General features: G+C 33.6%; 1 protein-coding gene and 1 non-coding gene across 2 annotated transcripts; both read left to right on the top strand.

Annotated features, from left to right (window-relative positions):
* The first annotated feature begins 1,436 nt into the window (after positions 1–1,436).
* Positions 1,437–11,590, top strand: LOC107815416 (proline transporter 2-like). Its single transcript, XM_016640988.2, has 7 exons — positions 1,437–1,774; positions 7,873–8,097; positions 8,314–8,408; positions 9,471–9,660; positions 9,754–9,878; positions 10,159–10,374; positions 10,979–11,590. The coding sequence occupies exons 1-7, from the start codon at positions 1,645–1,647 to the stop codon at positions 11,354–11,356; spliced, it is 1,359 nt and encodes a 452-aa protein (XP_016496474.1). The 5' UTR covers positions 1,437–1,644; the 3' UTR covers positions 11,357–11,590.
* Positions 11,591–11,781: 191 nt separating this feature from the next.
* LOC142166760 (U6 spliceosomal RNA) lies at positions 11,782–11,883 on the top strand. Its single transcript, XR_012697137.1, has one exon. It is a non-coding gene; the product is annotated as a U6 spliceosomal RNA (small nuclear RNA).
* Positions 11,884–12,204: the final 321 nt, after the last annotated feature.

The raw sequence follows: 12,204 nt of genomic DNA, 5'->3' as shown, positions 1-12,204 counted from the left end.
AATTTCTTCATATTTTTGTTTTTTCTTGGTTCTGATCTGTTTCGAAGTCACATGGGCACGTACCCAGAGAACAAAATAAGTTAAAACACTTGCAGCAGCAAATCAAGAATAAATATTTGTTTTGGGAAATCGACAGAAATTAATACAAGAGTCTAAGCATCTTGGCATTATCTACTGTTATTCTAATGCTAATCTACTGGCATTAATCTCAAATTTGTGCATTAATCTGCACATGGAATTTATAAAATGCACTCTCTCCCGTCTAAAATAAGTGATCTTTGGGCGGTTTTCATACAGATTAAGGAACCCATCTTTTAATATTAATTAGCAATAAAATTGTTCATATTAACCTTTACTATTTCACATAAACATTCCTAACACATACTCCAACACTATTTACTCCAAGGGCAATGTAGGAAAAAAAATAATTAATTCATTCTTGAAATCTGGAAAAATCACTTATTTTGAACCACAAAAAAGGCCAAAAAACTATTTATTGTGGACTGGAGGGAGTATCTTCTTATAATTATTAATACACCATTGTTGTCTTATTTACCATTTTCCATGTGACAAATAAATTATTTAGATTTTATTTCAGGAATCGTAGGGCTTGACTACAATTTGTAAAGCTGGGTAGGCTAGGGTTTGTGGGAAGAGAAGACAGGAAGAAAGAGAATATATGAAGAAAAATAAGACAGGAATATCTCCAAAATCCCTAGTTTTGTTGGAGGTTGAATATGTAAATAGTGTTATAAAACTATTGCTAGTTTTTGAAAGTCGTGTTTTATACTTTGGTAGAGTACTTAGGGCCCTAATTTTGCATAGCTAGGAAAATCTCCTAATTTAAATTAATCGGTTCAGTGGATTCTGAGTAGTAGTGGGTGGTTATACTGAAACAAATTTATAATGTAGTTAGAGGCGGATCCAGGATTTAAGTTCTATGAGTTCAACTTTTAAAACTATCAATTCATATTTATAATTTATGACAATTTTGGTAGATTTTTATACATAAATTTATATTCCGCGTTGGGTTCAGATAAACTCGTTACTGATACATTGCATCCGCCCGATGAATGTAGTACTTTTTACATAAAAAAGGCAGCCCGGTGCACAAGGCATCTCGCGTTCACGCAAGGTTCAGGGGAAGAGCCGCATCCCAATGGTGTGATGTGCACAGCCTACCTTAATGCAAGCATTAGTAACTGCTTCTACGATTCGAACCAGTGACCTATAGGTTATACAAAAAAACCTTATTGTTGCTCCAAGGTATTTTTTACATAGTTTTTAAATGTATACATTTTATTTTATTTTTAAAAAAGCTTAAAATTTTTATGTCCGAATTCTCAATCAAAATAAGGTAATTTGACTCTCGAAATCCAAATTATGCAAAATGGGCAACGGGAGTATATATTTATAGTAGGAACAAGAATTTGTCGACTCTCCCATCCAACCACCAATAATTATAGATCAATTCATACTATAAATGCTTCATTTCATTGTGTTTTACGTGCAAAAGGTATCACTCAGCCATTCTGCTTTGTCCTCTTCACATTCATATCCAAATTAGAACTGGATTCTGAACTGTATTTTTGAGTTTTTTCATTGAAAAATTAGTTGTTCAAGAAATTAAAATCAGTGTGAAAAATGGGAGAAGATAAATACAGGGATGAAGTAGCAATTATTTCTACTCCATCACGTTCACAGAGGTTTAATGATGATCATATGGTGGCTTTAGAAGTTGAAGTTCCTGAAACTCTTCATCAAGTTGGAACAGGTTCTCTCTTTGATCTTTCTCTTTGTTTCATTTCATCTTTAGTTTTTCCTTTTTTGTTATTTTTTTTGGTTCTTTTCGTCATGTTAATAAGAAGAGGAATCTTGGAGCAATGGTAAAGTTATCTCCGACCTAGAGGTCACGGGTTTGAACCATGGGGTGTGGTCTTTCCCTGAACCTTGCGTGAACTTGTGACCTATAGATCATGTGTTCGAGTCATAGGATGTGGCCTTTCCCACCAACCCTGGATGAACGCGAGATACCTTGTGCATCGGGCTATCCTTTTCCACTTTGTTAATAGTGAAAAGTATACCATAACAAGAAAATATTCGACGTAAACAAGAAATGGTAATTGCAAAGTTGAAGTATAGTGATGAAGTCTTGAGTTAAGATTTAAGAAACTGAAGTTTTACTAATCTTACAACTTCATCTCATAGAACTTTAACTTTCACTTGGAAGTTTATGTTCAAATACATAACTACTCAACTAATTTCATAATCTTTTTTTCAATTTCAACTTCAAATAAACTTTTTATTTTCAATTTCAATTTGAATTTTGTCTAAACGCATACAAAAAGTGTTATCATTCCAACTCTTTAGTAACACATACTTTGATGAAGTTGCAGGAGTGTTCCTGCTAACAATGTCTACCTAGCAGTTAAAAAGTTATTTGCGCTCAATGTTTACATCAAATTAATGAATTCAAGAAACTTGTCTTTTATATATTACTTATTTAGTTTGGTGTAAACACCTTATACGAGTAAGTATTTATTCGGACTAAAATTCACCTTGTTGCACCAAAAGAATATGAAACTTTAATATTAATCCGACGTGGATGTTTTTCTTTAGTTTTTCACTTATATGTTTCTATTTTTAGAACACCGAGTCAAAATAATATGGATGTTTTGCTTTATTTTGCACTTATTTGTTTCCATCTTTAGAACAGTGAGTCAACATAATAATTGTGGAAAGTGAAACCTTCCGGAGATTATTATAAAGAGAGTAATTTTTCTTTATTATAAGCATCATTTTCAAACTTTTCAACGTCTGTCACTTCAAACTGGGGCGTATACACCTTGTACTATGCGGTGCTACGGGATACCGGTCGAAATTTTTTATTAGTTATGTATAAGAAAAGTAAAAATATTAGGGATAAATATAAAAAATGATACCGCTTACAGCTACAATAAGTTATTTATTTGTTCAATTCTTTAAATTGTGACACCGCTTATGAAAAATCCTGCGTACGCCACGACAAGATCTCAAAGAGCAGTCATATTGAACTGCTGACATCATCAAATCAAAATTGTGCTATATTCTATCCTAACTTCTAAAAGAAGTCATTTAGTACATGTTAATTAAGCAAAATATTTAAGATATATACTAAGGATAATTTAGACAAATATTAAAGATTATCAATTCTAAAAGATAGATAATATACCGAAGGTACTACACGTTTGGGCTCTATTGTTCGAAGTGATGGAACTTGTACCTAGTCTGAACTCCCTCTCCAATTTTTTATGGGATTTTTTCTTTGCTATACAATATTTAAAATTTATTTACCAAAATTATCCAAAAAATTTCTTACAATTTATATAGAATCTTTTATTAATGCATTAAATTAGGAGACTTTTTTGCTTGAAAAATGACATAACTGAAGGGAAGGAAGCCCAAATTGTCCTTCCATCTAAATAAGACTCTTTCCAATTGTGTATTACCTATTTAAGCTATAATTAGCGCAATTTTCTCTCTGTTTGCCATAATTACTTATTTTAAGAAAAGAATAATGTATGGTACAACAACATACATATGAAAAATAAATTTCATACAAATTTAATACAAAATTTGATATATCTACAACAACGTACATACTAAAAATAAATTTCATACAACTGATTATACAATATACTAATCTACAACTTTCATATATCATTCTTATCTAATTAAATACAACTACAACATCAGACAACTCAAATATAATTTTCATACAAATTTTATACAATATGTCTTTTGGATATATTTTGTATATGATTTGTATATATTTCGTATGTGGTGTGTTCTTCTGCTTCTTCTTCGAATTTCAATATGAAAATTCAGTCAAATCAAATCTAATCTTCACCAAATACCCTCAAAATCGAGATATAAACTTCATAGAATTTTCTCAATCATTTGCAACAACGCCCAATCCAAACAAATAATATTTTTTGAAAACCTAAAATCAAATTCAAAGAGTCAAACACCTTTAAAAATTTGTTGATTGATAATTTTAATTCGAACACCAATTGTGCAACATGAAAGGAAATTGTTAAGTTACTCTCTTAAAGGGAAAAAAAAAGAGAGGATAACAAGCAGAGTAAAACAAAGAAAGAAAAATTGGGGAATGAACAGAGAAGAAGAGAGAGAGACGGAGAGAGAGAGCAGGGATGGGGAAATAACTGATTCCATATTCTATTTTTAATATAAAGGGATATTCACTAATACTAATTTGTATATAATTAGTAAATTGTATATGCTCATATAATTAATTTAAAGCTTAATTAGGGAGGGTAAATAAGTTTCATATGTAGTATAGATAGGTAAAAAAAAAATTATTCACGTAACTTAAAAAAATCTTGGCCTGAAAACGTATGTCTGAGCATTAAAAGCTTCGTAGGAAGATAATTAGATACAAAATTTGCTATGGAGAAACAAGAAAAGCTTCTCTACTGCACATTTTATAGGCTCTATTTTCCCTACTCTTTTTCTTTTTGGTGTCTGACTTGTTCACTATCTTCCACGATATAGAACAAGAAAAAGAACACTTGTGTTTGTACAAAATTTATGAATAAATACATGTGTTATTTAAGTAATTTTTTTTTTGGTGGAATGAAAAAGTCTCCTGAACAAGTACAACGAAGGAAAAAACTCTAGCTTCTAGCTATATAAAGAAAGTCCCGCACTTACTCAGCTTTGTCCAAGTTGTTGCGGAAGCCAAATGTATATAGTGTGAATGAGTCACAACTACTATACCAATAATTATGACAGCCGCTAAATAATAAATAAGACAATAAAGCAACAATAAAAGGAACACCAGAATTTACGAGGTTCGGCCAATGTTGCCTAGTTACTTCCTCGGACACAGCCAATATTTTATTCCACTCCAAAAATACAAGTGAAATAATACTAAAGAGAGAAGATACAAATGTCTTAAGAAGATAAGAAGGCAAATGAGAGGTGTGTTTAAATCCTAAACATTAGGCCTCCTTTTATAGGGAAAAATTCCCTACCAAATAGCTAAACCATCGATGTGGGATTTGCCAAATTCAACACAAGTAAGTCTACTTGTTATCCTATTCTGTACAAGTATTTGTCCTGCCTATCTCCTATCTATTTATATACTTCTTTCAGCCATCAGAGGCGGACCTACGTTGATGGTTGAGGGATCACGGGACCCTGTTATCCTTGGCAAAATATATATATATATGCATACAACTGGGACCCCTTAAATATTTTTTGTGTGCCCCCAGACAAAAAGAGGCGAACTGGAGGGGTGATTTTGAGGGGGCGTTTAAGTTTCTAGCTTTGCTGGACGTCGTGGGTCCAAAACCCAGTTTCACCACCTTCTCCTGCTTCACTTTTTTAGTTTGATCTTTTTTTGAATTCAATTATAGTTTAGTTTTAATATATAATAGTCAACTTACTTAATTTTATTCTTTTTCAAATCTCTCCCTTAAAATTAAAGGCCTCAAATTGCAATTTATCGTGTTTCAGAAGTAGAAAAATGCAAATCCTAGTTTAGTTTTAATATATAATAGTCAATTGTTTCAAACTTTAAAATTTCTAGCTTTTTGTCAATTAAAAAAGGGGTCTATGATCAAAACGGTGTTTAAACTTCAAAAATTATAAATAAAAAAAAACTTACTAAACAAATCAAGATTAAGGGTGTGCTAATAGTTAAAAAACTGAAGAAAAACCTCAAACTCTTAATTAGTTGTCATTGTCAAGTCAGAGTTGACGAATATCCGCTAATTTGTCAAAGTGATTGTTGAAGAAAGTTGTGGAAGAAGGATTTGCATTTTTCTACTTCTGAAGCGCGATCAATTGAATTTGAGGCTTTTAATATTAAGGGAGGGATTTGAAAAAGAATAAAATTAAGTAAGTTGACTATTATATATTAAAACTAAACTAGGATTTCCATTTTTCTACTTCTGAAGCGCGATAAATTGCCATTTGAGGCTTTCAATTTTAAGGGAGAGATTTGAAAAAGAATAAAATTAAGTAATCAAATACCTTCCCTTCCGTAACATCTATTTTGCGAAGAAATCTCTCTTTGTTCTATGATTTCTATTTCTTTAGAACTTCTTTTTATTTGTACTTGGATGATAAGTCATCATAATCATTGAGTTTTCAAAGAGTTTCCCGCCAAATTTTATCGCTAGTAATTAGCATACAATGGTACCCCCGTCGTACTCAAATCCTAAGTCCGCCTCTGCCAGACATCTTCTATCCTTGTCCCTTTTCCGCTTGCTGAGTATCTCCACCACTCGAACTCTGCATTCTTCTTTGATTTGCTCGCATACTCTATGTGATCTAGGAACTGAATTCTGCCACAGGGCTTCATTCCTCCCTTTCCATGCATGGTAATTAGTTGCTGCCAATACTGCATATTAGAACTTCCTACTCAATTTGCCTCCCATTTTCCTGGCTATTCTTTTTCATAGGAACTGTCCTTCAAAGTTCGTGATCCTTATCTTTAACCATTGGAGTATTTCAGTGATGCATAGCTTGGAGAAGTGACACTCATAGAATAAGCATTCAACATACTCTGGTGCACTTCCACATAGTACACATAGACCATCTGAGTTGATTCCTCTGCGAGCTAGCCTATCCTTTGTGAGCAGCTTCTTCTGCATAGTCAGCCAACAAATAAAGCAGTGTTTTGGAATGTTTTGTTTGTTCCAGACCCATCTTCCCCATTGGCATGTGTCCAGGTTCCCCTTCAGCCAGGAATAGCCTTTTTTGATTGTATACTTTCATGTTCCTGATTGCCATCCTCCATGAGTATAGCCCCCTGCCAGTTTGTCTCTTATGTGGTATATTTTTTTCCAATACCAGCTATTGTCCTGTGCTACATTGTACTGCCACCAATCTACATTTTTAAGGTAGATGTGGTTGATCTGTTATTTAAGTAATTATATTGTATAATCAATGATTATTTTAGCTCATACTATAAACTTTTATGATTAAATCACTTAATTTGGTATAAATACTGAGTGCGTACAATATTTTTACGTAAAAATTTATTCGTATTTGATATTTATACCAATCCAATAAATTTATAACATGTATTTGCACATTGACTTCTCTCACTTAACCATAATTAGTAAATATATATTCTTTAACTCATTAAATCAACAATTAACTGTTGTAAGTTGATATGGTTTGGTCCATAGGCACACAGATAAAATTTTACCATATTTTACCTGGAAATAGCTCATACCACAATTGCCATTGCAACTGGCAAACTGCGTATTCTTTTTCCCTCCGAATGGATATGATCTCAAGAATATGGTCTATTAGTTTGAGAGACAATATGCTCATGAATTTTGGCTTACTTTTAGGATATTCTTGGAGAAGTGTAGTATCATAAGATTTTAAGTTCTATGTCTTTGACGATGTAAAAAATATTTATATCACTTATTAGGTAATTATAGATAAAACTCTTGATAAACATTAATTGATAATGTAATAAAATCGTAACTAACCAGCTATTATAGGTTAAAAATAACTGATAATATTGAAAAATCTTTAGATTATAACATCACTTCATTATAATTAACAGCTAAGTTTCATAATTGGTACCAATTTTTTTATATTATGTTATAATATATGATCTTTATAACAACACTTCACTATAGCAGCTAAAAAATATGAACAAGAGAGAGATTTGACTCTATAGGCAACTGACCATAATAAGTGGTGGTGTAAAAATTAGTTACACCGAGATCTAGGAGTTGAATAAGAAAAAAGAGCAATGTCCAATCTCTTATGTATATTTATTTTTTCTATTTTTACTTAATTGTAGTAATTTTAATGTGGAGTCTTCTGTTTTGCAAAATGTAGATTCATGGTTTCAGGTGGGAGTTGTTCTAAGCACTGGTATCAACAGTGCCTATGCTCTAGGATATGCAGGCACAATCATGGTTCCTTTGGGTTGGACTGGTGGTGTCATTGGTCTTGTTTTATCAACAGTTATATCATTATATGCAAGTACTCTTATTGCCAGGATTCATGAATATGGTGGAAAGAGGCATATCAGATATAGAGATCTTGCCGGATTTATGTATGGTAAGAACAAGTAAACAAGAGAAAGTTGTATCATTGTGACCTATAGGTTAGGGGTTCGAGCCTTGGAAGCAACTAGCCAGGCCAGTGATTGGCTGTCTACATCACACCCTTGGGGTGCGACCCTTCCGCGGAGCCTGCATTCTTTTCTCTTAAGCTTTACAAGATTTTAATTCCTTTGAATTTATAGTTGAAATTGAGACTTGGTTAATATTGCAGGTCGGACAGCTTATATAATTGTGTGGGCATCGCAGTATGCAAATCTTTTCTTGATAAATATTGGATTCATCATTTTAGGTGGAGAGGCCTTAAAGGTAGGATGAATTCCCCTATCCTCTGTTCCTCTGTCTGAGAATCTGTGAGCTTGTTATCATGTCAGAGTCACTGGCGGAGATAGGATTTTGATTATATGGGTTTTGGATTTTTAGAATCGGTAACTTATTAGGTATTGGATAAATTACTAGTAAAATGACACTATATAGCCGCTGTCAAAATAATAGTTGAAAAACTAATATGTTTTGTGTATATATACATTTCTGTATGTTAGATGCAAAAATAAAACAAATTTTATACACTTTTGCAGCTACCGGATATAAATAGCTTCGACCGCGGGCTAAAAGTGATATTTGTCCTAAATTATTTATACATATTAAGTGGATTATTTAGCACAAATACTGAATCTGGGCCAAAGCTATGGGTTCTTCCAAACCCGTAACCGAAATCGTAGCTCCGTCTAGGGGAGAAATTCAAAAATAGCCAGATTTACAAGTGGTCATTCAAAAATAGCCACATTTTCAAAAGTTATCGAAATTTAGCTACTTTTCATGTAAAGATAAATCTGAACGAAAACACTGTTCAAAATCCGGAAAAATACTCCAGCATAATATACTGGAGTTCCAGTATAATATAATTTGCTGACTCCAGCATAATATACTGGAGTTTGGAGCACCGGTGCTCCAGTCTCCAGTATATTATACTGGAGCCAGCAAAGTATACCGGTCCAGCATAATATGCTGGAAGTTCATACACAGGTGCACCGAACTCCAGTATATTATGTTGGACCGATCTGTGTTGCAGCATTATAGTAGTTATTTTTCAATGACTTGGCAAACGCCGACTATTTTTGAATGACCAGTCCGAAAACTGGCTAGACCGTGCTATTTTAACCTCCGTCCGTGGTCAGAGTCCAAGCTCATGGTACATATTGTCTGGTTTTGCCCAATTAACCTTACGATTGCATATTGTGTGAAATTGTATTTTGCCTTATATAGCACTTCATCTCAATTTCCATCAATGCGGAATTAACAGATTTAATTTTTATTAAATCTGTTAATTAGTAGACATGATTCTGAAACAATTTTGTTTATGATTGGCAGGCTTTCTACCATCTCTTTAGGGATGATGTTCATATGAAACTAGCAAACTTCATCGCGATTGCTGGATTAGCATGCGTTTTATTCGCCATTGCTGTTCCCACCTTGTCATCACTAAGGACTTGGCTGGTGATTTCATCAGTATTCAGTCTAATTTATCTCACTATAACCATTGCTTTAGCTCTTAAAGACGGTATGCATCTCTCCTCTACGTCTGACGACAACACCAGATATGTGAAATTCTTTTACAATACGGCATATTTGATTACTATCTGCGTATTTGCAGGTATGAATGCTCCTCCTAGGGACTATAGCATTCCTGGATCAAAGATAAACAGAATTTTTACAACTGCTGGTGCAGCTGCAAATATTGTTTTCGTATTCAACACCGGAATGATTCCAGAGATCCAGGTAACTAACCTCGAATTCGATATATTCTTGTGAAGAATGGAGAACTTTATCAATAAACTTGTTGTTAGGTGTTTGTCCTGATTTGCTTATCATATTTGATTTGTCCTGATTTGCTTATCATATTCGATATATCCACATGACACCTGATTATTTCGATCCTAACACTTTGGTCATTAATAAACTCAGCTCTGTACCAAAAATATTTGCAATTGACTGAAGTATATCTAGTCTATGACCTCTTTTTCTTGACTAATTTTTTAAAAATCTTTTTCCTTAACAGGCTACAGTGAGAGCACCTGTTGTTGACAACATGTTGAAAGCCTTATATTTTCAGTTTAGTTTAGGGGCTGTGCTTGTTCATGCTGTTACTTACGTCGGATATTGGGCATATGGATCCAGTTCATCTTCCTATTTACTCAACAATGTCAGCGGTCCGGTTTGGGTTAAGGCACTGGCTAACATCAGCGCATTCTTGCAAGCCATCATCGCTTTACATGTAATAATCTTTCCACTTTCATCTTACCGTATTGAGTTTAACTTCTATATACTGTTGGGTTTTTAGTTCAAAAATAGTGTGAACGGGAAATGGAGGGGAAAATGAACATTGTGGAGAAAAGCTCATTTGTTAGGTGATATATATAATTGCACTTTTTCTATATCTTAAAGAGTTGAGAAGAAGTCAAGTTCCTCGTCATCATTGCTCGGCTTCGGATTTGGTGAGGATTTCCTTACGAAAATTCTGAATTATCCTTCTTTATAAAGAAAACAACAGTAAGTGTGATTTTCAATCTATCTTTGAGTTCTTTGGTTATTGGGGTTTTACTGCTACAGCAGTGAGGGTAATCCGTTACATCCTTGGAGGAAATAATCCTAAATCTCGGGTACTAGGAGGGGATTAAGTTCCTTAAAGAAACACTGTGTTTCCAGAATTTAATTTTCGGATACAGAATACTAACAAGTCTAACATACACTTGTAGTATAAAAAACTTTTACGCGCACAAAAATGATAACTACAGTTAACCGTCCATTTAAAGAAATCAACTCACTATAGTATTAATACTCCATTCTCATGTTACATTGCCTTATTTTGCTTATTGTAGATATTTGCGAGTCCAACATATGAATTCTTGGATACAAAATATGGGATTAAAGGAAGTGCAGTTGCTGTTCGGAACCTGGCGTTTAGAACTCTAGTTAGAGGAGGTTATCTAGCGGTTACTACTTTCCTATCTGCTCTGTTACCTTTCTTGGGAGATTTCATGAGTCTCACTGGTGCTATCAGCTCGATTCCACTCACGTTTATTCTTCCGAATCACATGTATCTTATTGCCATGAAAAAGCAACTGTCGTCGTTACAAAGGAGTTGGCATTTGGTAAATGTTGTCTTGTTTAGTGTCATATCTGCTGCTGCATTAGTAGCTGCATTCAGGCTTATAGCAGTGGACTCGAAAACTTACCACGCATTTGCTGATTTGTAGTTTTTTAAGTCATTATTTGGAGGGGAATGTCCCTCATGTTATTCTACTAGCATTCAAATTTATGTCATTTTTCTTAATTCTTGGCCTCAGTGAGGTATATGTTTGTCAGTACATTGGACGAATGATATTGTAAAACTGATTCAGATTGATGTTGGATGAAATATGTAAAGGAAATCAAGTTTTGATTGTGAAAGGTCAGTTGGTATTTATTAGTAAATGTGCAAATTGACTTCATGTGTTACATCTAGTCTCTTTTATACAATTTCATGACAAGGTGTCTCCTCATAATACAGTTAGTTCATCTTTGTTTGCAAAGTGTGTCAATAGTCAAACAACTTCTTTTGCTTCTTGTAGTTATGGAAACGATAATTATAAATGTAAGGGGGACGGGGGGAGGGGGCTCGAACTACCCCATATACGCTATTGTTCCTTTGGCACTTTTGATAAAATTGAAACGATACATAGAAAATTAGCATGACCCCTGCGTAAGGATGATATACATAAATCGAGAAAACCAAATCTTTTACCCCTCATATGCTCTTTGCCAGAAAGCATAAACTCATGATTAATATCCTTTTCTTTTTTTACTGTAGCATAGCATCTTAATTATAAAAACAACATTCAGGCTGCAAGCATAAATGCTTAAGCTCAGACCATTCCCTTTGAAAATTCATAAAAAGGAAATATTTTTATCATATATGTTAGGAAAGTAGTGATTTTCCCTATAAATAGTTGTCCTAAAAATAAGAAGTTAAGCATAAGTGAGAAAATGGGAGAAGATGGTCACAACAACAATGACGTCTTTGTTTGGAGCACTCCTCCCAACAAGTTGTACTCGGCAAATCATT

This window comes from Nicotiana tabacum, chromosome 11 (assembly GCF_000715075.1).
Source record: "Nicotiana tabacum cultivar K326 chromosome 11, ASM71507v2, whole genome shotgun sequence".
Lineage (NCBI taxonomy): Eukaryota > Viridiplantae > Streptophyta > Magnoliopsida > Solanales > Solanaceae > Nicotiana > Nicotiana tabacum.
This window is presented reverse-complemented; position numbering and strand designations above follow the sequence as displayed.